This window comes from Genypterus blacodes, unplaced genomic scaffold (assembly GCF_046128005.1).
Source record: "Genypterus blacodes isolate CSIRO-AG114 ecotype Tasmania unplaced genomic scaffold, CSIRO-AGI_Gbla_v1 ptg000048l_1, whole genome shotgun sequence".
NCBI lineage: Eukaryota > Metazoa > Chordata > Actinopteri > Ophidiiformes > Ophidiidae > Genypterus > Genypterus blacodes.
The window spans coordinates 105,950-132,754 of NW_027466861.1; the positions used below are offsets into that span (position 1 = coordinate 105,950).

Consider the following 26,805-nt stretch of genomic DNA (forward strand, 5'->3'; position numbering starts at 1 on the left):
CAAATCATTAAAACAACCCAGACACTGTGGAGTGAGTTTTGTAATGTTGGGTAAATACATCCTGTGATCATCTGAGATTTCATTCCTTATTAGAATTTACCGTAGTGCAAAGGATGCAAATAAAAATCAAATACACACTGATTAAATAGATTCAGTAATCTGCAAATATTCTCAGGCAACTTGCAGCACAAAAAGCCCAAAACATAGCAAAAGTAGAATAATTTCAATAAGCTACTAGTGTCGACACCTTAGGAAGTAGGAAGTGATATAAAAAGTCTTATCCAGTTGCTAGTAGCCTTTTTTTAAGAGTTTATCCGACTCCGAATACACAAAACTGCTGAAAATAAGTTACATCATCAGTTGAAAGATGAACATTTGTCAGTTTATTTATGTACAGGTGTGCAGGTGAATGCTGGAGTAAAATACAGAGGCGTTAAGATTTGAACAAACATCAGAAAAGTAAGACTGACAATCTGGAGTATTTCGCCTCTGAACAACAAAGAGTCCATGAAAGCTAAAGAAAACATGCTCCACACCTCCGACTGTAAAATATGTACATGTTACAATCTTCAGTCATCTTTACATGTTTCATAAAAGTCCACTTATAAGCTTTTGATTTCTTTCAGAGTCATGAAAAAGCTTCTCCATCCATATTTCTCAATAAATAAATGTATTCCACACACACACACACACACACACACACACATACAGAATCTAATTTCAAACCATTTGTGATTTTAAAAGAAAAAGAAACGGTACACACTTCACCTAAATCTTTTAACAGTTAAGTTGTACCACCAAAACAAACAGTGCATCTTTCTCATCCAGACACAGCAGGAGGCCTCCTCATCCTCATCTACGCTGCGGGCCGCTGCACATTGCACAATTCCAAAGCCATCAAATGTTTCCACCACTTAAAGTTTGTTGTCAAGGTCTGGACTAGTAGCCGACCAAAGTGGCAGATAGAAGAGAAACGCCTTTAGCCTGATGGCTGCTGAAGGATTTACCAACATTTAATCACACAACAAATATGTAAACTCTCTCTGAAACAAACTCATTGAAAAATATAGAAGATGAGACTTTCAGCTGCCGGAGTTGTCAAAGCCCAAATTGTTGTAGAAATGAAGCGGTTTGCCATCATCTGGTGCAGCAACACACTTTGGTGTTCAACCCAAACATCACTGAGAACACAGAACTTACTGAGAAACATTGACTCAACCGTCCAATGTCAAGAAATCTTTAAATCTAATCAAATACGTTGAGATAACTCCAAACGGATATGAGCACAATAAGAAACCAAAAGAAGAACGGTGTTATTGGGCACAGGTGAGTGGACGACATGTGTCCTCAATTTATTAGCAGATTGGTCACAAGAAGAAAAGCAACAGGTTTACAGAGAAATAGAAAAATGGAAAAAGGGGACAACAGTCGACATGGGAACAGAAATATTTCCACTTACAAACAAGTGAACTGTCACATTTCTGCACAGTGGCCGACCCTTTCAAGGAGGTACACGGGTCCAAGGATGCAGTAAAGTAGTACATGAGTATGCAGGTGTACAGACAGGGTGTGTGACAGCTGCTCTGTATTGCATGCAGACTGTATTCTACTGAACCAAGGTGCTTCTTCTGCGTGCAGACTGATTCAACGCCTGCGTCAAGACTAGGAGGAACTTCACAAGGCTGCACTTGTGGTGCCGAGGATCTCACTCACACATGTGCATGCAAACATTTTAAGGACGCATTCATACCATACATACATACATACATACACACACACACACACACACACACACACACGCACGCGCACACTCACGCAGACACAGAAACACTGATGTGTTTCCCCTCTACCCTCTTTGTCGCTCAAGAAAAACAATGAACTAAAACACAAAGTCCGCCCAAGCCAGATCAATGTTCCCAGAATGAGGGAATAAATTAGCTCCTTAAAATGCTTCTTTATAAAAGAAAAATAGATATTTATAGAACTGTACACATGGTCTATACAGCATGAAGACAGGGAGCACGGTAAGAAGGGAAATCATCTCCAGAAGTAAAGACAGATTCTGGCTCTAGCACCCAATCCCTCCCACACATGCGTCACTCTCCTCCTTTATCCACAGGAGCCGGAGCGCGCGTCCCTCGCTCGGCCCAGACCAGGACAGAGCCACGGCACCTTGCAACGAGTCCTTTTCTTCCCCCGGTTCATCAATCCCGTTTCTGCTCTGGGACGGGATTTGATGAAGGAGCTGAGCCGAGTGAAAGCTCCCACTCTCCCCCTCCCTCCAGTTGGACCGGTTCTGTCTGGCTGTGACCTGGTCTGACCCCGCCCTGCAGCTCTGTCATCAGTAGCTCTACTACAGTTCAGTCCACTCAAGTGGGAAGTGATGCAACAGGGTCGTCACGTGACCCTTCTTATACGGAGAAACCTCCCCGCCTCTCAGCCGGAGTCCGAGTCACTTGTGTCAGAGGATGAAGAGGAAGAGGACGATGAGGAGGAGTCTGAGGAGGAGCTGCTGGCGCTGAGGCGTGACGGCTGTGTGTGGGTTTCTGTTGCAGGTTTCTCTGCTGTGGAAGACAAACACACAATCAGGACACTGAAGCTCAGACACTCGCAAGCTTGAAAGCTCATCTGTGGGGTGAATGGATCTCAAGGCAGGGGTCGGAAAAACATGTCTTGGTTACTGAATTACTGAATGATTCTCCAGGCCTGCAAACTACTATAACTAGGGCAAACTGTGAGCGGCTTACGTTTGGCTTTAGCAGGCTTCTTCCCAGAGTTGAGTTGACCGCTGACGTCCATCAGCCTTCTCTCCAGCTCCATCTGTTTCTCCATGGCCAGCTCTTCACGCGTTTTGCCAGCACTGTTCTTGCTTGCTGCAGAGGACAGAGAGAGAGAACGGTTATTGGACGGAGGGCTCCTGTATTACACACTCACAGATCTACATTGAACACCAGAAGACCAGTCGAACCATGTAAGTATACATAAGCAGGAAGCTGGGGACTTAGTGACTTAGTTCAGTCAGTGTTGCCCCAAAACTCATTAGTCTGTTCAATCACTGAAGTATCCCAAGTTCAGTTCCACGGTCTACTTGCCATATGGCTTGCGGGGCTTCTTCCTCAGACACGTCATGACGTATCTCTCCAGCTCCCGTAACGTCGACGGCTTGAGCGTCTCGAAGTCGATCTCGATCTCCTCTGGGTTGGTGTCTCGGAGCGACGGCTCGCGGGACTGGATGATGTAGACGACGCGGCCCAGCTTCTCCCCGGGAAGCTTGTTTATGTCCAGGCTGAGCTGACGCTTCTCGTCATACGACATGGGCGCCGTTTCCTCCTCCTCGTCCGAGTCGTAATGCTGCACCATGGGGTTTGGCTCCGGCGGTGGCATGCTGAACATCATGGCCCCCTTTTTAGACCTGACACGGGAGAGAAGGGAGATGGGAGGATGAGATGAGTGCTGAGGTTTCCAATCATTTTCTAACTTCGACATTGTAACATGGAAGACTTCTGCCATTCTACATCCTGTGGCTTAGTAGACAATTCTGCCCACACAAAGGCAAATACAACCAGTGACATCATCTCGCAAAACTGGCACATTTACTTATTCCCAAAGATCCCCTCAATTATCTGTTTGTTTGCAGCAAGTTAACATCATCTGTGTCTACCGCTGACAAAGCTTCAGTGTGATGTGCCTGCAATTCCTTCATTGCCCTCCGGGTGTCAGTACTCACTTGCTCTTGTTGTTTTTCTTGTTGTTTGGCGCCTTCTTCGCCGGCACCACAGGATTGGCGGTCGCTCGGTTGCTCTTCGGTTTGGGAGTCTTGGTGATTTTTGGGGTCTTGGGTGGACGAACAGGTGGGAGCTCCTCCTCTATCCGCCGATGCTTCTCTTTTTCCACTTTCTTCTTCTTCTTCTTGTCCTTCTTCTCTTTCTTTTTCTTGGGTTTGACGATGGGACCCTGGGAGAGAGCAGTGAGCTGCTCGTGTACAGCTTTCAGCTAGAGAAGGGAGGAAGGGACAAAACAATGAGCTATTTATTATAAGCACTAAAAAAGGATAAACATTTACAACCACCACAGTAAAATGAGACCAAACTGGGTCAAATTTTGGTCGATATTTTTGCAACGCCCACAACAAAGATGTTTCCTGCCCTACACACACACACCTGTTCCTGCAGCTCTGCCAGGCGGTTTGCTCTCTCCTCTTCAGAATCGGAGCTGGGGCTGCTCTCGCTCTCCTCACTTTCACTGCTGAGCTCGCTCTCAGATGAGGAGGAAGAGGAGGAGGAGGAGGAGGAAGAGGAGCTGGGGGGCGCCGGAGGCTCATCTGGCATCTTGGCAAAGCAGAACTCAAAGACATCCTACGGAGGACAAAACACACCGGGGGTAAGGCTCTGTGATATTGAGGCAAAGAACCATCAGGGTCAGAATTGAGTGAGCATACCAACATGGCAGATGATTTACCTGGAGCTTTCGGGCCATGGCCACTACATCATGATCTGGGGGGTTGTACTTGTAGCAGTTAGAGAACATCAGTCTGACATCTGCAGAGAACTGCTGAGCGTCACGGTATTCTCTGCTGTCCATCTTCCTCTGCAGAAAGGAAAGAAGGGGATGAGTTTAAGAGAAATCAATTCCAACTTCAGGCTATTAAACTGACAAGACTTTAAAGCCTGTCATTATGTGCAACACTATTATCACCACACAATGTGCACAGGGATCCTAAACATTGAACAGATACCACCAGGCTGACTAATGTGCCAGATGCTCACCTTGATTGTGCTGAGGTCCATGGGCTGTTTAATGATGTCATGGTAGTCATGGAGTCCGAGTGTCGATGCATCCACAGGCTTGTAGAAGGGCCATGCATATGCCGCATGCTTTTTAGACAGAAGATCCTTCAGCACGCCGTTGCAGTACCGCAGCTGGGGGCCGAGCTTCATGCGGCGCACTGGTGGTGGTATCATGGAGTCTGGTAAATCCTTCTTAGGAGGCTTGATGGGCCGCCCACTCGCCCCTCTCCTGCCCCCGGCTGAAGATTTGTTACCCATCATCCCCGCACCGCGACCCATTCCCATTCCCATTCCCATGCCCATGCCCATGCCCATCCCCATGCCCTGGCTGAGACCCTGGGTCATGCCCAGGCTGTGGTCCACTCCCAGGGATGTGAGGGTGAGGGGGGAGTCGTGGCCGCCCCCCATGCCCAGGCTGATGCCACTGACACCCATGGTGCTCATGATGGGCATGGCCATGGTGGTTGGAGTGGTTGTGTCTGCTTTCCTCTTCACACCTTTTTTCTGTTGTAAGAGAGGAAGAATGTGAGCAGAATGCTTTAGTCTGCCGTTTCTGGCCAAGTTACTGTCCAGTTCCCAAGACTTAAGAAAATGTTTAAATCAGGGATTTTTATTCAATCTTCCATTACCTTAGCTGTGGGCTGTGTGGGATGCAGACCTATAACATTAGGGGTGCTCTGTTCAGTTGGCAGTGTGGTGGGAATGCTCTTAGACAGAAGTGTCTGTGGGGGGGTGGACAGGAGGCTGTCGGGGGTTTCAGGGGTGGGCGGAGAGTACGCCGACTGGGAGACAGCCGGGACCTGATGAGCTGTCGTCACTCCTCCAGAGACTGGGAGAACATGGGAGGAATCCATTGAGAAACTATACACACGTGGTGTGTGTGAATAATGACATGCATGCTTGCCTGTGGTCTCACCTAGGTTGGTTCTGCCTTTTCTGCCAGGTTTAACCGGTTTAGTCCGTGGAGGGGGAGGGGCCAACTCCAGTTCATCCTGGGGCATCTGAGCCACTTTCTGCAAGAACGCCTTCTCCAGAGACTGGGCCATCAGCACTATGTCATCTGTGGGCTGTGGAGGAAGTGAGACAGGACAACAATCTTTAATTATTCACTCAATCTACTGTGCACATTTTCAGAGGCATGCAACATAAAAATTAAATGTTTTTGACTGAACAGTTTCACACACTCAGTTTACCTTATTGTATATGTAGCAGTTGGTAAACATGGTATTGAAGTCCTGCATGCATTCACTGGCACTGCGGTAGAAGTTATTCTCAAGTCTCTTCTTAATAGTCCCCATGTCCATGGGGGTCTTGATGATCTTGTGATAGTCCTGAAGAGAGACACAGATTTAATGTTCATGCATAAATTTGAAAGAAAAATGTGTTACTGTTGTATTTACCATTGTAGTTAGTGTTATTAGTTTCATTTTTTCCTTTACTGTAACAATAAAGCCAACACAGTACCAGTAGGGGGGAGATGTATGCATAATGGACTTAATTGACAGTTGTTTAACCAAAGTTCATCTTCTCTGTTTTCTGGTGAGACATGACAGCAGCACTCACAGGTAAGCTGAGTTTGGCGGCATCCACTGGTTCATGGAAGGGCCAAGCAAAGTGGTGCCTCCACAGAGACTTCAGCAAGACCTTCTGTAGGAACTGGAGCTGGTTGGTCATCCTTCCCTGTCGGTTGGGGTCCCGCACAGGGGGCTGTGGGGGTCCTGAAGTGACCATCTGGTTGATGGCCGGCATTCCTGGGCTCTCAAAGCCCTCATAGAGCAGTGAGGGTTTCCGGATGCGTTTACCCGCTGTGCCAGAGCCCTGGTCCATTGTTATGACTCCCGCCATGCCAATCTCCAACCCGACATGGGAGCTGTAGAAAGCAGACATGATACACTTGTAATGATGTGCCGTCTAAATAGGTATTGTTATTGTACCAGACGTGGCATGTGGTGTGCAGCACATAAATAAATAGATGTTACAATTCCACAGAGTTTAAGCTCTACAGTAACAGGAACATGGTGCTGGAAAAAGCATTAATTACAATAAGGATACAGTCGTCACCTCTCACACTTGTTGCTATACACTCCATTCCATTAATCAAAATTCCCTCGGTGAAACCCTTACACGAGACTCTGATAGCTGCTGGGCATCGCAATATAAACAGTAGTCAGCAATGAAAGCAGTCTGAGCAGAATCAGCACTCCCAGAAACTAGAGAACAGGCGAGGCTACCACTTCCACCTCACTACGCCTGGCCCACGAGACAGAAACCCCACCCCCACTTCCTCACAAGAGAAACTGCTTATCCAGTGGGTGGGGTTTCTGCTGCCATGTTACAGTAGTGACCGGACTATTCCTACAGAAATGTTTGTCACGACGAAGATTGAGTGTTTGTGAGCCGACTTCGCTTTACATCTTGTTGTATTGTGCATATCCAGTAATTATGTGATCACTGTAGAGGTATGATGAGCTGTCTTGATCTTGAAATCTCATATGTCCAGTATGTGGCATGCATTTGTGCTGACTCAGATGAACAGCTGGAATTTGCTATGTCAATCTTAACATCAGCTTCAGTTTGCTTGTCAGCTTTAAGTGAATGGTGCAAGTTACATTTTAAGGACTTCAAGAAATTAGTCAAAAAACGAGAATCCATAACATCACACGCTCATTTAATCTCAAGATCCACATTTCATGTTGAAATATTGCAGTTCCATTGAGGACACTTACCATTCTGTTGGAACACTAACCACCAAACTGCTTCCACCTTAACATGTGTCTGTAATCTTTGTATACTTCTCAAATGTCAAAGAAGCCACATGGACGTTTTTATTCAGGTCGCAGCTGCGTGATTTCTGCTTCTATATGAACAGCAGTGGTCTAGCACTAGTAACAGTAGTAACACTGTGCTACCAGATGGCAGGCTGGTATAACCATGAACGCTGATGCCTACCCCCACCAAAACAAGGACAGTATTCATCCAACTGGAACAGTCACAACTAGGCAAGTGAAGGCAGCCAGTTACAGCCAAGCTCAACTCTGAGACTATCCTTATACTAATCCTGTGAAATTACTACTGCCTGCCGTCACGCTGCAGGGAGGACTTTACTACACCATGAATGCAGAATGAAGTCAACGGCAATGCCTATGTCTATTTTGCAGTGCCAGTCAGTTAAAGCATTTCTCTGATGTACATACAATTTAGGTCATTTGCATCACGTTACTAATGTGGACATGCAAACCGTGACCAGAAATATATGATCAATACATTTTAAGGCAAGATAAATGCTATGTAGGGACATATGCAGCATTCATCCAGGCCACCAAGTTACATTATCACCACCTTGACAAAACAAAACTGTAGAGTTACTGAATCAGATATAAGTTACTGAAGTAAGTAGTTAACGGCAACATCTAGTCAATGCATTGTAAGAAGTTGGTCTTTGCATTTGTGGTAAACATGTACTTTGTGGAGGGATCACTAGGAGCTCCAAATCATTATTATTAAATGTTGACACCAACAGTACAGTGGTGTCACAAATGCACTGTGAAATGAAAGGAGAACAGAACTAAAAACTGTGTTTGACTTCTTAGTGCTGCACCATCTGGCTGGGTGAACGATGTTTCAGTTATTAGCCACCAAAAGAAACTTATCACATCTACAGGCAGTCAATTATGAAATTAACGTTTGTGGTAAAGAAAACTTATGGAAACACATTTGACAGTTAGTGTACTTTATTGTAAAAAAAAAAAAAAATATTCATGTACATATCAGCAACAACAAAATGTATGTTTACTGTAGACGGGTAATAGTAAAACTATGGTAAGCAAAAAAAAAAATTGATGAGGGTAGCTTAACAAATAATATCTTATTTTGGTGAGAATTACAAAATTGAGTGCCATCTAGCGACATTTGAGTGACACGACCAGGTCAGTAACCAAGCAACCGATCGCAACAACCCACACACAGCCCTATAAACTCGAAATCGAGAACATTAATAACCCCGTCAGTGAAATCTGCAGGTTCAAAGTCATCTTACGCCTGCGCAGAGACCACAATCGTCGGTAACGGTCAAATATAGTATAACGAAAGATCGCACACAAAATGTATCCAATTAATTCGACGTCCACAATAACAAACGGTTCCCAACGCATACCGACGGAAGACGAGCCCTTGTGTTATTATTATCATCATCATAATAAAATAATCAACACATCACAACATTAACACTATGGCCGTCACATGGCTACAATAACAAACCGGTTATAATATGTCGGTTCAGTCGTTCTGCTATTCTAGCGCCAAGTTCAACACAAACTCGTCTCTCGGTCGTCAGCACCGGGACAAATAGACCAGAGCCAAAGAGTGAAAGACGAACGCTTTCTGGTGACTTGTTCGTAATAACACAAATTGTACTAAATGTAGATACGCTCCCAACCGCTGTAGCGGGTAACAGAAGCTTGCTAGCGCTAGCAAAGATAGCACCTGCCAGGCAGCGGGAGAGAGGCCAATGGTGGAGGCGAACGGAAGATGGCGCCGTGAAACTGAACCAGAGGCAGCAGAGCTTCTTAAAAATAAAAAACACCCATTTGCTTTTTTCTTTCATTTGAGTAATGTCACCTAATGACACCGAAATGTCGGCGTCCGATTCTCAATTCCGCCCGGTGTACTACAGCAAACCCTTGTTGAAAGTAGCTGCTATTTTGATACAAATGCCAAAATGTTCTACAATATTCCCTCCGATGGAAAGCTGGGAGTCAATTTTACCGATAGATACCTGTCAAGCAGCGGGTTAACAGCCATATCCATCAGGATGGATCCGGATTGTTTATAGCTAGAATCAGAGCCAGGATCCGTCTCTGTTGGTCCGGTCTCTCCTCTGCACAACACGGAAAATTCAGTTGAACTGCTTCGTTGAAATGGCGACGATGCGACTACACCCGTTCCTTTATAGAGAGAGCGCGCACACTATTGGATAAGATAACCCCAATGCCCACGCCTCTCAAGTTTCTATTGGCCGTTTCCCGTGTCTGTCAAGTTAACTCCACCCCTCAACACTGAGGACTGGCACACCGACTTATGGGTCAACCTATTCGCAAATTCTTGCTGTCAATCAAGAACATTTCACAATACTATTGGTCAAGCGTTTGCACTGTTACAGAAATGCAGTTTCTGACTGGCTGCTCCACATAATCCTCCACAATATGCGACGGCTTCGAAGTAAACCTCCTTACCATATTACATTACGTCAACGTGTGCAAAGCAACGACAGGATTGGTCAAGAAGATTCCAACGCGGGCTTCCAGTGAGGAAACGGAGAAGCCCATTGGTCCCGTCACCTGATCACGCGTATCTCAGAACCAAGAGCCTCTCCCCACGCGCACTTCACTCACCAGAATATCCGCATTTTCTGTTTCAACAGTGGTGCACAGCCGCCATCTTTGCTGCAATGTGACGGCATAATACTCGAAAACTAAAACAAATGCGTAGATCTTAAGTCACATACAAGCTTAATATATTACCCAGACAGTGGATTGAAATAACAAGAACCCGATAGTTTTAAAAAGATAAAAATTCAAACGGACAAACGAGGCCTTTACAGAACGAACGACACGAAATACCAGGAAGACACCCAAGGAAACAACTACGCAGCCGCCATTTCTTACTTCAAACAACAAATACCATTAACAAGATGGGTCACGCGCTCTAATCAGTCAACTGAATGACACAGCAGTTTCCTCAACAGCGCATAGGCTTAAATTGATCAAAGTAGATGATTTTGTTCAACCACATCTACTTATATATAATCCAAACGAACAAAAATGAAGCTATAAATCCCACAGTCGGTCATATAAGTGACTTTCACAGTTGTCCTCAAGGTGACCACAAACTAAACATGCGTGTCAAATTGTTAATAAATAAAGACAACTCTAACAAAGACCTACCGTACAAATTTAACCACAAAAATGATTTCCTAACCAAATATGCCCATCCCCCACACCAAGGTTACAAATTCCCTACAATGTCACTGAAATGAACAATGTAAAACATGAGCTAAATACCAAAAAATTGAGTATTTACCAAATAGTTTGACCAATTAACACTTCTAACACTTAATGATATTGAATTCATACGAAGAAAAGTGTTTGTTTTTTTTTCAATTAGAATTGTTTCCAGGGTTAGCATGGCAGAAAAACCTTGAACCAAAATAATATGAAAGTCGGCTGGTAATTCCAAAAAAAAATGCGAAACCTTTCTTCATATAGTCTTCTTGTCTTCCATCTCGATACTTTTTAAACAACACATTTCGCTCAAACATGTCCGCCTTCTTCGCCCATCGATGAGCAGGGTGGGGGAGGGGAGTCATGTGATAAAATAAGCCCGGGCGCAATGCACTGTTTATCGAAACTTGAACACGTGGCATTACTCAAAATAGTCCATGATACGTATCCACAGTTTGTCCTTCTCAAACCCCTAGTCCGGTATCCACATGATGATTTTAAACAAGATTATACTAAAATGTACAGGATAGAGTAGGCAAAATACACGAACAAAGAGCATACTTTCCGAAGGATTTAGATTACCCCGATTGGTCAAGCTCAACCACGTGACGTACATCGACTTTTGTATCAATGGTCCTTTTTTAAAACTCATATCTCTCGTAATCCAATCATTGACGCTACCGGTATGCGCATAGTTTGTCGGTTTCTCCCAAAATTGTCAAAGTATTTGTTTTTCTCCAGATCTGACTGCTGACGATCCCAAGGTCTGGTGTTGCAACACGGCGCAGTGCGCATGCGCGCCTGCCATGAAGTCGCACTGCCAACGATGCATTTGGAATTGAGGCAGCTCATTAAAGACCGGTTTGTTTTTTTCATGTGATAATTGAGGGAAATCGATACTGACTTGTTCGGTTAGAAAGGAGGCGAGCTTCAATTGTGAGAGATTGAATTATAGGCTGTCGGGTGGATGTTGTAGACATAGTGTTCAAATTGTTTAACTTTCTATCTCTTCTTCTATGTATCTAAGGTTCTCCTATCGCCAAAAATAAACGCCTAAAGGGTCACTGTGTAAATGTTGAAAATATGCACTCTGGTCACTTCAGTACTGAGACCCAAAATAATATAGTTGGTCATTATGCAATTGTCACATATCAGCTGGGCTTCAATATACATGAATTAAGGGAACACAATGGCTGATAGCTTCTTGAACCTTAAACCACCCACAAGGACAGAATTTGCACGGCATTCACCACTTCCCACCAGAGTAACTTAGGAGTGGAAGGAAACGTCCTTCCATACCTCTGGAGTTTGTAAGTTTCAGTCACCGAGCTCAGAGGAATGCAGTTGATGTGCAAACCTTAATTGGCTATATCATTTCTCTAAACATATCTAAGCCCTTGCGCACTTCCTTTTGTGGTCAGCTCAGAAGTGATCAGTCAAGCCCCAAGAGTTACCTGTCTGATTGTTTTCCCTGACACCCTTGTGAATTATTCATAGGAAAAACAAAATATTGCCACTCCCTCCTTTGTGTATCGACTGCTAAAATGTGTTGAATAAAAAGTACAGTAAACCGTATCAACATACCAATAACCTGTATATTTTATAGAAAATTGTATGCATTCTATCAAAATACCTATATAATGTGATATAAGACACATTATACTGTATATCCAGCTGTCTCTGTGACAACAGAAGGAAGGAGGGGTTGGCAGATTACTTTAGGATCAACCTAGTCTGAGTCACCGGAGGAGCTGTCTCTCCACCCCACCCCCATGTCTCTCTCTCCCTCCACCCCCCATTCCCATGTCTCTCGCTCTCTCTTTCTCTCTCCACCCCATCTCCCTCTCTTTCAGCTCTTGGCTGCGTCAGCTTGTCACATGATCTTCAGGCCCGATATCGTTGCCAAGGAAGCTCTTTCCTTCTCAACGCCCCTCGAGTCCTGAGTCATAGTGTACCAGAGCTTTGTAATGCAACAATATTGACTGTCAAACTCTAGGACTAAAGAATGCTTTTATGGTGCTTACAAGCAAGCTTGTATCATCATAAATGGGTGAGGCACCTCTGGCACATAACTAATGTATTGTATTTGTCATGCAGTACTGTGGTTGTTGTGTTTGCAAACTTCTGTATGAGTTAGGGCTCTGTACATTCACTTCCACTTACTATGGCCGGAGAGACTTCCGTAGCAACAGCAACAGTCCCTTTGACAACTAAAGCAAGCAGCAGTTTTCAACTTTGGAAGGAAAATGTACAATCGAGATTCACACATAGTAGCAGGAAAACAGAATGGTGTGCCAATTAGTTAGTTATAAACACGCATGCACACACATGCACCCTTGTCCGAGTTACAGTTATTACTTTTCAATGATTTTGTATGAGTAGACACACTATTTCTCACATATGCAGTTTCTATTTTACTAAATAGTAAATGTCAAACTTTAGAGATGACATATTAAGAGTATAGATTCATTTATTTACTGAAGACATCTGTGCAAAATCTCTATATCGATAACACAGTACAAGTGAGGGGATGTATACAAGTCTAGGCAAACAAAAGATGCTTCATTATGCAGTCATGCAAAATGTGTGAACCTGAGTAGGGCACCTTCATTATACTCTCAAAGTACAAACTGATTTACATTTGAATTCATTGCAATATTCTCCCCCAGAAGTTTGGGAGCAGAGGCGAGAATTTACACTGTTGTGATCAAAACGTTTTTGTCATGTAAGATTTCCAACATAGCTTCATTTAAGGGCATGAAATTCAGAATGCTGGCACACCAAAATACTTAAATTTTGCCTACAGGAACCCCAACCTAACAACTAACAACAACTCTCTAGTCTTAGATTTGTCACTTCTTTAATAAGCCTGGCACTCAATGTAATTAGAAAACACAGAATTCCAAAGTGAAATAAAGTAAAGTAAAAGTTAAAAGCAAATGTGTTGTTTGTTGTATTGCTTACAATAGTGACAGACTACAAACCTACCTAAACAATAGTGATGTAATCATAGTAACACATTGATGTCATTAAAGGAACAAAGTGAGGTCATCCAATTAGAAGTTAGAACAATAATGTCACGTTTTTACATTACTAAATTGTACTGAATTTGACTTGAAATACCAGCAATCATCCAGTTAATCCCTTGATTTTACATTTCCTTACAATGCCCTGAAAGTTACCCTCAAAAATTCAGTTTGCACTCAGAAGTATCTGTAAAGTTTAACTGCCCTTATCACAGACAGATTATTGTAAGAAAGAAAGACAAAGAAAGATGGACACAGAGAAAGGGGAGTCTGAGCGTCTGACGTTTGCATCTATTGTCTGCAGACAAACATCAGGGCTCAGGTGTGAATGTGTGGCTTTTCATCCCACTGTGCCCCATTCCCTTCTATTTACCCAAGTGAAAGACATGCAAAATAGGAAGAGGTGAAGTGTAAATTGTGCTCTAAAAAGTAGCAGACCTGTTGATTCATACCCACAACTGCGAAGATATCAAATCAAATGCGGAATGAGTCAGGACTAGGGGGAGGTCACTACTTTGGCTTGTAATAAGTTGTTTTGTGGTTAAGCTGAATCAGTCACTAACTTGCAGGATATTTAATTACTAGCTTTATTTTTGTATACACAAGCATTTAGACAGCAGAGGTCATGTCTTGTAATCTCATGTTAAATGAAGTGCTACGCACATAGTATCTTCAATCAAAGAGGAATGATTTTTTTGTTTGTAGAAAGCTGCAAAATATATGTTAAACTGTTATGTTGTGTTCAAAGAAAAATCTATAGTTTGTGTATATATTTTTCTATCAAATCAAAGTTTACCTATAATGAAGTCCAACCCCACTAGGAAACTGATTTATTTTAATTATTCTTATAGAAAAGATACAACAGCACTACAGTACTGGGATCACTGGACTTGCAACTGTTAGTGTACATCACCGAATTGAGTATAAAAGTACTACTGCCTATTTAGAAATCGATTTGATAGAAGCAACTTCTGACCTACTTTTATCTAATTCAATAAAGAGTCACTTTGAAGGAAATATTCAACATGCATCTGTGTGTCAGTAAAAATGTGAACTAAGAGCACAATGGTTTCACAGCAGCCGATTCGATCAGGATTTAACAAACTGAAAAGAGATTAACTAAACCTAGTCCCAGGGTTTAAGATTGCTTTTGAGCTTTTGATTGATGATTGATCTCATTTTCATGTGTAAAGCCCATCTGCTCACACTGTACACATTAGAATTTCAAATGTTTTTTTATTTTTATTTTGGTCATAATGTTAAAAAACAAAAGCAATCAAAACACAGCGTTACAACTATTTCAAAGCGCCATCTAGTGACCATTCCAGCGCGCAACCTTTCATCCAGGAGCTTTATTGTGTTATGTCGCCATCTAGTGGTTACAGATTTGAAAGGTAATAACTGAACGCAAGAACAGTTTTTTGTTTGTGAATTCATCATCGGGCAGCAGTGAGAATATTCTGTAAACCATGAATATATCATTATTGCTCAGTCTTCATGCAATCAGAGTTATTTCACATTAGGTTAGATCTTTCCCACCAGGGGAAAAACATGAGCACATTATGAGGGGATCGTTTGGCCTCTAATGAGTCCTTCTTATTGTTCAATTAGACAGAAAATTAAAATGACATTAGTGTGAGAGAAAAAAATAGAACACATCTATATTACATTTTATCTTATCGTTCATCAGAATCTGCCTACATATGTTTTTTCAATGGATTTTCTCAGCATGATTCATGTCTTATTTCCCCCACTAGGAGGACTCGAGGTCTATCATAAATATGTATTGCCGAGCCTTGTCGAGTAGACCTAGTCCAATCACCGAATCACTGAAACGCTGTTATGTCATCTACGTATACGGTATCTGAAATGACACTGCCAGTGTCACGGATAAAATTGAGGACAAAGAGTTCAGGCAATGTAATGTAATTTAATGTTTAAGGGAAGTTTCAGGGATTTGGGTCCACCCGCTATGTGTATTTCTAAAAAGAAATTGTGTAAAAACATTCAATAAGATCTGTCTTGCCGATTGCCATTATAATTGCATAACACCATTCTGTTTGGGAATCCAGAGCGTTTAGCTTTTATTTTTGTGTCCATTACCTCTATGTTCACACAGTCACAGTAATAGCACAGGGTTCTATAAGAGTCAATTCAAAGGCCCACAGACCTAGTAAGTGGAAAAAAGAAACTAACTAACTAACTAACTAACAACTAAAAAAAACGTCATTACAAAATCATGACATGACATTTTATAAACTTGCTGGTGTATCACTTTAAAGTGTGTAGTTTCCTCAGACACCTGCCTACACCCCACCTCAAAGGACTCACAATACTAGTATAATACTATGACAGATACTAAGACAGAATACTGCTACATGATAATATTGCTACCAATTGTCACTAAAGTGGTTAACGTGAGAGAGGTGCTTCACTGTCTTATTGTTTTCACTAGATGGCAGTCCAGACCACTCACCCGTCCCTACACTAGGGACTTTCTGTGAGTCACCAAACCTCCACCAAACCAGCAAGCTGAGGAGTTCCAGGAAATCACGTGGTTACTGGTAAAAGTGCCAGGCAAGCCAACTGGGGCGCTGTTACACTGCCTGAAAGACTTCATCCCAGTGCAGTGATAATGCTGTTTTGCTTACTACTGATCAGTTCATGTTGCACTTATTCAGTTCACAGCTCCGAAAAACAAACACAAGAGTGGCTTTTTAAATGTGGAGGCAGTGTTAATGAGCCGGGACTTCCCTCAACTGGTCATGTAATGCTCGGTATGGCAGAAATGATCATTCAATGGATCCTCACACACTCCCCTGGGAAAGGCAGGGGAAACACTGCCTCACAAAGGGGGTTTACCATGAACATAAAGCAATACAGCAGATCAGCTGATAGGCCTGGACACACTAATGATCACCGTAACCCCTGAGAAAAAAATATAATATATACAGTATACATAATATAATATGTTCCAAAATTAAGCAGGAAGCAGCAGCACAAATTTGTTTTCAGAATAAATTGATTAATCACAAATGCAATTTTTTGAAAGTAATGAACATAAAGTCTTCTCTTCTTTTTCAATCCCTGTAACACTTTATTTGTGTTCATTGCTGAAAATGTAACACGCACACATTCCAGTTTGTCCCCCATATAGGAGGTTGTATGATGACTGTAGCATCATTTCGATAACACCACCACTACACTTGGAACAAATCACATACAGCCTATGGTACATACAAACTATGTTGCTTTGTGTCATCACACCCAGGGCTTGGCAGTTGTCTGGCTGCCAATGAAAAACAAAAGTAAGTGAAAGTGAAAGAGAGATGAGAGGGACTTTCCAGCTCGGCATGATAATGGTGCAGGAGTGGTTAGGCAAGACATGCCTTGTACCTTACCTGTCAGCCATTTTGAGTTAGAGATTTGTCCTAAAATGGCGACAAGTGCTGGCACGGCATTTCCTCTTTGTGCTCTCCTACCTTTATAACGCAAAAGGAGAGCGCATAATTGTTGATGTTGAGCGGCTATGAATGAGTCATCGATTCAGCAGAGTGTATACTAACTTTCTCCAAACTCGCTGCGGTTAATGAAGGATGAATGAGAGCCCTGTTTTCATGTTGGCAACCTGGAATTTGAAGTTCTAATCGTCTAAATTATTGCACAATAACACCCAAAGGAATTCAAATACTACTAGTACCATTTCAGCCTGTGCTCGCTTCTTAATGTATCAGACTCATTATTTAATCATACTTAATTGCCCTCTGCCATTTGTTATATCAGTGTTATATTGGGGAGTTTCATTATAGATTCACACCATAGACTTACAGGAGTCGATCTTCTGTGGACCACGTGATTTCGTTCTCCATTTTGTGGATACATGAGGTCTCACGTGAAATGGCAGCAAAAGCAACTAATGTTGAAGCGGATTCTTGTCGATAGAGGGTGGTGGTGGTTTTACACAATGCGGCGTGAGCTGGTTGCACCTTTGCAATCTGTGAGGCACTTCACCAGGCAGCATTCCAGACAGCATTAAAAAAATAAATAAATCATGTAGTTCGGGACTTTCCATGGCAGCTCAGGGTAAAAGGTGACACAATAACAACTGAGGTGCTTACCGGTAACATTTAGTGCTGTTGTAAAAAGTACAAAACTGAGAAATTGAAAGTGTGACTTCTGTTTGTCCTTCGCCTTTGTTTTATTTTTGTTAGGTTATGATGTTTGTCACTCTATGAGGAAGTACTTCACATTTGTCTGCTCAGTTTTCTAAAGCGCATTCGACAGCCACATCTCAGCAATACGCACAAAGGGGTCAGAACAACCCATAAACAACCTTTATACCCAATCATCATAAATAAATGTTCACAATTTTTCATCATGAAAATATGTTATCAATCTGTTATTTATTCATTAATGGATCAATACTCAGGTCTCATCTGTGTGCTGCACTGTCACAATCTATATCAAATACAAGACAGAAGAAACGCAACAGTTACAGAAACAGAAACAAAGTATAGAATACAAAGACTTCAGTAATCAGAACAGACCGCTTTTAAATCAATACCTTGTATTTGTTTGTATAATGAGTCATATACAGTATATATGCACAATGTGTCATGTTGGTCTTAAATTGTGTTTTTGATAGGCTTTTGCTGCAAACCAAACTTACCCTCTGGGGCTATATAATGAACTGATTCTTAAGTCTAAGCATACGTTTGTCATATTTACAATACTATCTCATAATGTACAAAAATCCTCAACAGGTGTCTTAAGCTGGGCAGACATTTTAAGTGAGGTCATCAGATTTCTGGCAAGGCAGATATTGTGGTGAGCTGACTGTCAGTGTCCATAGTTTTGCAGTCTACTTTCCCCACAATTCTGAGAATAACATTACCAACATGCTGCTGTTTGCATAAAACCTTTTGGATGAAACATCTGAGTGTGACTGATTCGGACTGCACAGCGTGATTACAGAAATTGTGCCCAGGTAGAACAGGTGAGTTTATTGTGAATTGATGTTACTGTCGTCATACAGTGTCTGCCCAGCTTTACATGAATCTACAGCTCCGGTGAAAGCACATGGTTTCACTCAGAGAACAGATTCTCTCTCAGTTTGTAATAGTTCCCCTTCATCTCCATTAGCTCCTGGTGAGTCCCTCGCTCCAGAGCTGAGCCGTCACCGACCACAACTATCTGATCCGCCTTCTCAATAGTCTTCAAACTGTGAGCGATCACCAGCAGGGTCTGTCTGGGACCACAAGCCAGGGCCTGGTGAACCTGTGCACAGCCAGTGACATATAAGTATTTCATTAGCACAATTTCCAGCATGTATTGTATATCAGATTTGATAAATCAACCATAATCTAACAATGTACTTCTCAACATCTAAGCACTACTTCGATTTACTCCACTGCCTCTCATAGTTGCCATGCCATCCTACATACTGGTACAGCTTCCACCAGCTGAACATCTGTGCCATACCTTGGTTTCATTCTCCGTGTCCAGGGAGCTGGTGATTTCATCTAGAATGAGGACCTGTGGCTGCCTGACCAGAGCTCGAGCGATGGCAATCCGCTGCTTCTCACTCTTTGATAACTTACTGCCCCCCTCACCCACGTCTGACAAAGACACAGAGGAGACACATATCAGACAGAGGATCGATGTGCTCAAACACGCTTTCATCATTTCATATGATTCTTCAACAATACTTCAATACATGTTTTAACCTCTTTTGTTTAGCTGTCTCAAACTATTTATAATCCTCCTATTTCAGGCAGTACAAAAGCATTGTTCTCTCAATTCCCTTAAACGCTGAAAGTAGATGAATAAATGCTTCCTATGTTTGTTGATAAGAATAGAAATGATTAAGTGATACACTCAAGATTTTACAAAATGTGATGACTTTCAGATCATTTAGGTCTGTTGGCCTTTGAATGGGTTAAGGCAGTTGTTCCCAAATGGGGGGGCACAGAGCGAGGGGGGGGGGGGGGGGGGGGGGAGCGCAGGAGCGGAAGAGGAGCGATATGAATAAGTGGCGATACTGAATGAAAAAAACGAGAAAATGAGAAAAACGTCTGATCTATATAAGGGGGGCGCGAAAGAAAACGTTTGGGAACCACTGGGTTAAGGTTATGGTCCATTGTGCTATTGCCAACTAAGAGAATGACAAATTACTCCAAGGTGATCCAACTTACAAAGAAAACACTATTGGTGATTAGTACAGAGGTACATTTCCCCAAAGTTCTGAAATTTGGTAAAATTACTTTTGCAATGCAGCTGTGGGTCAAGTCTTGAATCTCATACCTGTGTCGTAGCCGTTTGCCAGCTTCTGGATGAAGTCATGGGCGTTGGCTTTACGTGCTGCTTCCTGGATCTCATCCAATGAGCAGTCAGCAAGGCCGTAGATGATGTTTTGTCTGATGGAGCCAGAGAAGAGGACGGGCTCCTGGCTCACCACTGCTACCTGGTAAACACACCATCAGCCCGTTTCAGTGACATTATCATCTGTGTGCTGTTTTATGGTCAAGATTATCTCTTATCTCACATTTGAGCAGCTGGAACCACCATTTTTACTCAAATAAATGTTGCTAACATTTGTCAATCGCCTGACCAAATACGCAAACTATGGATTTTTTATTTTCCATTCAGACTTCACCTTTCTGTGGAGGAAGCGGTGGTCGTAGGATTTCAGCGGCTCGTTGTCCAACAAGATTTCTCCATCCTGCGGGTCGTAAAATCGCTCTAGCAGACTCACACAGGTACTTTTTCCTTCACCAGACTTACCCACCAGAGCTGTCACCTGGCCCGGCTTCAGTTCTACAGAAAAGTCCTGGTAGTAAGGGTGGCAGAGATTGCAAGAGAATTAATTATGTTGTTTCCGCGTGAATTGTCCAAATTGGACCCAAAGACAAACATCAGCTCTTACCTGCAGCACTGTTTTTTCAGGATGCGCAGGATAGGAAAATCTGATTTTTTGGAAGCGGACTCGTCCTTCCAGATCATCAGGGGCGAGTTTTCCCTCTGAGCTGACCTGAGGTTTGCGGTCCAAGTATTCAAAAACTTTCCCAGCAGCCCCCACTGAATTCAGCATGTCGCCAAAGATGTAGATGACTGTCTGGAAGAGGGAGGCAACAGGTAAATTGGTCAACTAATGAGTAGCACAACAACTAAGGCAACAACAACAACAAAAGCCATAAAAAATGCAGTGAACATATTGAGAGTCATAATTCAATTTATTTTTATTGATACCCTGATGTTGTCTCCAAGATTTGACTGGTAGAGGATTAAGGACACCAGGTTCCCTGTGGTCATCTGTCCCCTCTGGATGAATAGCCTGCCATAATACAGCACAGCCACCTGCATGCCAAACCCTGTCAGCTACACACACACAAACACACACACACACACGTAAATATTGCTACATCACAAATTTTCACTAAGCAAATATTCACATTGTTTCAAGAATTATGCCAAACTCCTCACCCTGCGTGCAAGCAGGTACACTGCCCTGATGGTGTCCCGTTGGGTCTTGAGAACGTGTGTCTTCATCAACAAGCTGTCATAGCGGCAGGCCTCGTGTTTTCCTGTGTTAAAGCTTCGTACCACCCGAATTCCAGACACCACCTCATTCGCCGCTTGATTTGCAACAGCCATCGAGTCTTGCACTGCCTTAAACAGCCTCTGTGACAGACAGTGAAAATGTGATCTCTCATTACTCCATCAGTAGTACAACCCTAATCAGTGTTTCCTCAGAATATATCGCAGAAGATCTCTTTTTATTTGATATGTTGATTAAAGCTGCTTTTACCTGGTAGTGCGTGTCATAGATGTTCTGCAAGTAGCCTGTGAGAGGCGTCTCCATCAGCACGACAACTGTGAGCTTCCAGGAAAGACTCCACATCAGGGAGATCATCCCCACCGTCTTGATGAGCGTTCTGAGCAGCACGTTGACGTTCAGGCACACCGTCCTTCCCATCAGGGTGGTGTCTTTGGATAGTCTGGATGTGATATCACCTACACATATAACAGTAACATGTGTTTTCCTCTTGTCCTTTCGGGAGGGGGAAATTGTGAATTCAACTCTAAGGACAATTATGCAACCCTAACCTGTCTTTATGACCTCGAAGAATCCAATTTCCTGTTTGGTCAGAGCCTCAAATAGTTTGACTTTGGCTCTGCATGTGAAGGCATGGATGGCACAGAGGAAAAGCCCCCCTCTGCAACCTGCACCTATGGAACTGCAAACACACACACACACACACACACACAAATGAGATCACACAATGCAATACACTAAATGTTAATACCAGAGTGCTGTTTTTCGCCTTTTTTAAGTCGGTGTATGATCAATAACTCCAAACCAAAGCCAACTAACATCAAACATCTTTTCTCACCTTCCCAGAGAGTACAGGCCCATGAAGAGGAGCGCAGTCAGGAACTCATTGGACTGGTACTGACCGCCCAGGATGTCAATGACTCTCCCGGTGTAGAATGGGATGAACATCTCACCTGAGAATGGATAAACCCGTTTATCAACCTGTCCTGGTTTTCTGGGACGTCATCAAAAATTACTCATGTAGACAAAACGCAGGCATCAGTAAACAAGAACATGATCATTTGTTGTCTAGGATTCACTTCATCAACGTGATCGCCGTCACTGCAATCACCATCACCATCATCACCATCTCATTCAGCACTTACAGATGACAGCCACTGAGAGGAACAGGAAGCCTCCGATCATCAGGGGGTATTGCGGTTTGTACATGCGGACGACCCTCAAGAACAGATCTCTGGCCTTCTGCTTCTTCTCTTTCCCGGCCGCCTCATCCTCTCTGGTGTCCGGGATGGTGATTTCCCAGAATAGCGCAGCAGCCAACGACGCTCCGGCGCACATGAGCCAGCAGCGCGTATCCGCCACTGAGCCACAGTCGCTCTCTCCGAAGCGCCCGTAGAGCGCCTGTGTCCCCGTCTCAAACACGGCGGAGAGCAGGCAGTGCGCCGCTATGAACCGGATCAGCACCGGTCTGAGCGTCCCGAGTGTGAGCAGAGTTACCAGAGTTACTGCCAAACACCTGAGAACCGCGGCGACCCACAGACGCACAAGATGCCACGACGCGCCGCGAAGCGCAACAAATCCCGCTGCGTGGAACAGCAACATGTCCACGCAAACTGCGACGGCCAGAGCGACGAGTTTGCGGCTCATCGTTGTTTCCATTGTGTCCAGTGGTCCTCGTATGACCCGATCTGCAGCGGGTACCGTGTTTTAGCTCGCATCTACTTTCAGTTTCGTTTTCTCACAGAAAAGGAGTTTCTCAGAAATCAAGTTCGCACCAACAACACCGAAGCAGAAGAAACATCATTGAAAGTACCTTATTGTATTCGAATGCATAAGCAAAGGTACAAATGCGATTTGAAAATTGCACGTAAACGTCCTGTTATCAGGTCCTTTAGTCCTTTCAAGAAGACAAAATACACAATAAATACAAACAAAAAAAGCATGAGCAGGGAAGTAACAGGTAATCCAGAAAAATGACTAGGAATAAGGAACAAATGTGAGGAACAAAGCAGATGCTGGAAACAGACTAACCACAGGAAACAAGGCAACAACGTCATATTGCACACACGGCTGTTAGTGGAGAGGGAATCTCTCTTTGAATTGCTTCTCCCGAGGTTGATTCCCTTTTCCTTATACATTGAGGTTTGCTCTGGAGTTTCCCTGAAGAGCTTTGGGCTGGGAAACATTTGTTATTGCGGGCCTGTGAAGCCCTTTGAGATAAAATAAGTGATATTGGGCTGCAGAAATAAATAAATAAATTTGACTTGACGTGGAAACAACAAGGTAACTTGACAACCTAGCAGCAAGCAACTGAAAAGGAATATAAGTAAAAAATGAATAACAAGGAGGAATAAGGATCAGGAGACACAGATGAAACCAGCAAACCATCAAGAGACACAGGGCAGGAAGTGAAGTAAAGGAAATAAGAACGGGAGGTAATACAAAATAAAACAGGAAATGAACACAATCACACCCCACAACCCAGGATCATAACAATCTCTGAGTATGTAATGGTATAATAGCCTCTTTTCCTGCTTCATGCTACTGAAATGTTGTGAAATTGAAAGCAGGAACAAACAGTTAATTTGCAGAAACTCTATTTTTGTCCAAAAAAATGTCAAAGTCTCTCCATGATGCCTCCAGTTCTTTATTCGTTGCATTGTACAAGGTGTAAGTGAAAAGCATTGGAAAACCGCATGTCTCATGTTCGTCTACGACATATGAAAACAAAAGCCTAATTGTATTCATTGCACAAGAGTGGCACTTTCAAGATGAAACAAACTATAAACTGATCACTGATCAAAGAATTTGGGTAAGTCGTTTCCCAGAACGACTTTCTCCTCGGTGCTTTGCTCATCAATGGTGACAATGTAGGCCACGCCCCCACTGGATCCATCACGATTCATCGCCAAAGACAGAGCTTGGACAGGGAAAGAGAAGAAACACTTTTTATTGATCCTCGAGGGGACAGGTGTGGATAAGAAACAATCCAAACAGGTTCTCTTTAATTCAGTATTCACACAGTGTGATGTTACAGTAGATCGCCTCTTAGCAACAACCACCACTGGCAACAGCACATTTCCATATCAACACTTTACTCTAAATCCTCCTCCTGTTGAAAATTACTTACTGTTGATAACAAACTTCTGGCACTCCTCTTTGCACATGTCTTTACGATACTCTGCATCAACAAAGCCGTAGACGTATGAGCTGCCAGAGCCGCCCACCGCAAAAGGTTGCCTTGTCAGGAGGCCGTTCAGGGTGGCAAACACCTGGTAGAGGCCAAAGGGCAGCAAGTTAAAAGACTGACATTTTGCACCAGAGTAAATAAAATTAAACCAAGTTGCAAAGAAAAACACATTATAGTTTTGGGCATGGATTACACAAGGGAATGCAACTAAGAATACATTTTGTGCTAAAGGGCACCTCAACTAAAAACGCTTTCCTCAGCCAATCCTGATCTTGACCCTGATCCTCAGACCTACCTGCCCCCCCGCTCTTCTGTCCCAGCCGGCCACGATGAGATGAGCCGACAGCTCCTCCTTGTACTTGTACGAGATGTTCTTGACCAGGGAGGCAGCTGAGCGAACCTGGGGATCCTCGCCAATTTCAATACTGACAAACAACACACAGGAGGACTCAGTGAAACCCTGCATGAGCCCCAAAAATGAAAAACAAATCCTGCCTGGAATATTTTTTATGAAGGTTAAAGTAGATAGTGTTCAAAATATCAATATGGCTCTAAACTATACATGTTTTATATGTCAGAAAAGTCACATATGTTCTCTGAGCTAATTACTTTTTTGAGTGGAGTCAACCCGCTAACAAACAAATAACTAAAACCAACAAAAACACAACATTCTTGGTGGAGTTATAGTGGCATAAGGCATTTAAAGAGTTTAGAACTTAGCTTTAGGTTTTACAGGTTCTTTCATGTAATTGTATTCTTGCTAAAACCAGTGAGGGAGAAGTCCATTATCTGATACTGACCATGACGTGATATTAAATCTGGTGTTATCTCAGGTAATCGCTGGATTTTTACCTGTGCACGTCTAGCTGGTAGTTGACGATTTCTGCGATGGTCTGAGCGTCTGCTGCAGAGCCTGACAGAGCACAGTAGATCTTGTCGTGGAGGGGAGAGAGTTTGTTCATCACCCTGTTCACCACTGATGCTCTGCATGGAAGGATGATGATGAAGATGATGGAGAAGAAAAAACGCATGGAGGGATATTGTGCATGAGTTAACTATTAAGTTTATAGTTTTTCAAGGACATTTGTTCTCTGCATTCAACCTGTCCTCTACATTGCAGCACCCAGGAATCAACTCCTTATCTACAGCCTAGTGCCTTGGTCAAGGGCAATGGCAGGAGAATTCAATTAACGCACATATGTTGATGGTGGGGGCAAAAGGAGGAAACACACACAGACAAAGGGAACACATGCACGCCACATACAGTATGTAGGACTGAGGCTGGAGCGGAATTTGAACCCAGGACCAGTCACAGGTGTCTAAAGAATGACAGCATATAGAGATGGACATGTGCATTTAGAAATGTTGAGGAAGCACACACACGCAGGCACGCGCACGCAGGCAGGCACGCACACACACGCCCACACACACACACACACACACACACACACACAAACTTACCCAGCAGACACTCGAGAATCAGATCCCAACACGACCCCTCCATTGAACTCTATGGCAAGGATGGTTGTCTGTAGGTAAAAGCAATAAATAATCAATCGTTAATCACATTTGTATCATTCATATGGCAGTACCGCCTGTTGCCACGGGGAGAAGTGCAGCTACGTTGCACATAAACATGCAGTCAAATATCCGTGTTACACTATTTAAAACATTCTCTCTAGTTACTCGATTATGAATTAGTGTTAAATGTACTTACTCCGGTCTTCACCTCCTCGTTTAACCACTCGGGTTCCGTTTCTTCAAACATACTGATGCGTCACAAAGACTCGTTTTAACGACAATATAAGCGACGATTATCTATCTGTTACTTAAATAAAGGAAACAACTGAAACAATGGAGCGTGTTTTCTAAAGTTTCTAATTATTCTTCACCTTCTCCACGGCTTTAGACCTATGTAACGCCGATTATTTGGCAAAAACAACCCTTTCAACCCTGTTGCGTTAGACGGGCTCCATTTTTTCCTGAGTTAAATCGAAATTGAAAGTCAGTGTCACCCCGCGCCCCAGTCAACTGAAGCCAGACAGCGCCTAAAGTATTCACGCTGACAAACGCAGTGAGAATTAAATGTGTCAGCATGTTATATTATTACGTTTCCGCTCAAATCTGATAACTATGTCGACAAAAGTAAAATATTTGAATATTTGGCTGATAAGAATATGCTTAAGGTTTAGCAATACATCAATAACTGAAGTTAAACTAAAGAAGAGCTGCAAGTCTCCAACCATCA

At 43.1% G+C, this 26,805-nt stretch overlaps 3 protein-coding genes across 4 annotated transcripts; all 3 read right to left on the reverse strand.

Annotated features, from left to right (window-relative positions):
- Positions 1 to 360: 360 nt before the first annotated feature.
- brd2a (bromodomain containing 2a) lies at positions 361 to 11,586 on the reverse strand. Of its 2 annotated transcripts, none has more exons than XM_076149713.1 (12): positions 9,562 to 11,586; positions 6,351 to 6,657; positions 5,981 to 6,118; positions 5,704 to 5,854; positions 5,417 to 5,616; positions 4,767 to 5,291; positions 4,459 to 4,587; positions 4,161 to 4,355; positions 3,728 to 3,993; positions 3,089 to 3,412; positions 2,748 to 2,869; positions 361 to 2,564 (listed from the first exon to the last, which is right to left on the reverse strand). In XM_076149713.1, exons 1-12 carry the CDS (start codon positions 9,591 to 9,593, stop codon positions 2,437 to 2,439), a joined length of 2,517 nt encoding a protein of 838 aa, XP_076005828.1. In that variant the 5' UTR covers positions 9,594 to 11,586; the 3' UTR covers positions 361 to 2,436. The 2 variants fall into 2 exon arrangements, with proteins under 2 accessions (XP_076005828.1, XP_076005827.1); XM_076149712.1 differs by having other exon boundaries at positions 2,748 to 2,873; positions 3,093 to 3,412; positions 9,562 to 11,585.
- Positions 11,587 to 18,196: 6,610 nt separating this feature from the next.
- Positions 18,197 to 23,082, reverse strand: tap2a (transporter associated with antigen processing, subunit type a). The gene is made up of 11 exons (XM_076149811.1): positions 22,513 to 23,082; positions 22,206 to 22,320; positions 21,919 to 22,049; positions 21,620 to 21,825; positions 21,295 to 21,492; positions 21,061 to 21,189; positions 20,738 to 20,926; positions 20,468 to 20,641; positions 20,116 to 20,275; positions 19,294 to 19,430; positions 18,197 to 19,089 (listed from the first exon to the last, which is right to left on the reverse strand). The coding sequence occupies exons 1-11, from the start codon at positions 23,024 to 23,026 to the stop codon at positions 18,898 to 18,900; spliced, it is 2,145 nt and encodes a 714-aa protein (XP_076005926.1). The 5' UTR covers positions 23,027 to 23,082; the 3' UTR covers positions 18,197 to 18,897.
- A 912-nt stretch (positions 23,083 to 23,994) lies between these two features.
- Positions 23,995 to 26,576, reverse strand: psmb9a (proteasome 20S subunit beta 9a). The gene is made up of 6 exons (XM_076149814.1): positions 26,275 to 26,576; positions 26,019 to 26,086; positions 25,410 to 25,541; positions 24,853 to 24,982; positions 24,498 to 24,639; positions 23,995 to 24,287 (listed from the first exon to the last, which is right to left on the reverse strand). Exons 1-6 carry the CDS (start codon positions 26,323 to 26,325, stop codon positions 24,160 to 24,162), a joined length of 651 nt encoding a protein of 216 aa, XP_076005929.1. The 5' UTR covers positions 26,326 to 26,576; the 3' UTR covers positions 23,995 to 24,159.
- Positions 26,577 to 26,805: the final 229 nt, after the last annotated feature.

Coding starts and splice junctions, on each gene's coding strand:
- brd2a (XM_076149713.1), bottom strand. CDS start 9,593: ATGGATATGGCTGTTAACCCGCTGCTTGACAG. Junction 5,617..5,703: donor AAAAGGCAGAACCAACCTAG/GTGAGACCACAG, acceptor ATGTTCTCCCAG/TCTCTGGAGGAGTGACGACA. Junction 3,413..3,727: donor AAGAAAAACAACAAGAGCAA/GTGAGTACTGAC, acceptor CTCCCGTGTCAG/GTCTAAAAAGGGGGCCATGA.
- tap2a (XM_076149811.1), bottom strand. CDS start 23,026: ATGGAAACAACGATGAGCCGCAAACTCGTCGCTCTGGCCGTCGCAGTT. Junction 22,050..22,205: donor GGCCTGTACTCTCTGGGAAG/GTGAGAAAAGAT, acceptor GTGTGTTTGCAG/TTCCATAGGTGCAGGTTGCA. Junction 21,826..21,918: donor CTTCGAGGTCATAAAGACAG/GTTAGGGTTGCA, acceptor TTATATGTGTAG/GTGATATCACATCCAGACTA.
- psmb9a (XM_076149814.1), bottom strand. CDS start 26,325: ATGTTTGAAGAAACGGAACCCGAGTGGTTAAACGAGGAGGTGAAGACC. Junction 25,542..26,018: donor GATTCTCGAGTGTCTGCTGG/GTAAGTTTGTGT, acceptor CCTTCCATGCAG/AGCATCAGTGGTGAACAGGG. Junction 24,640..24,852: donor ACAGAAGAGCGGGGGGGCAG/GTAGGTCTGAGG, acceptor GGCCTCTACCAG/GTGTTTGCCACCCTGAACGG.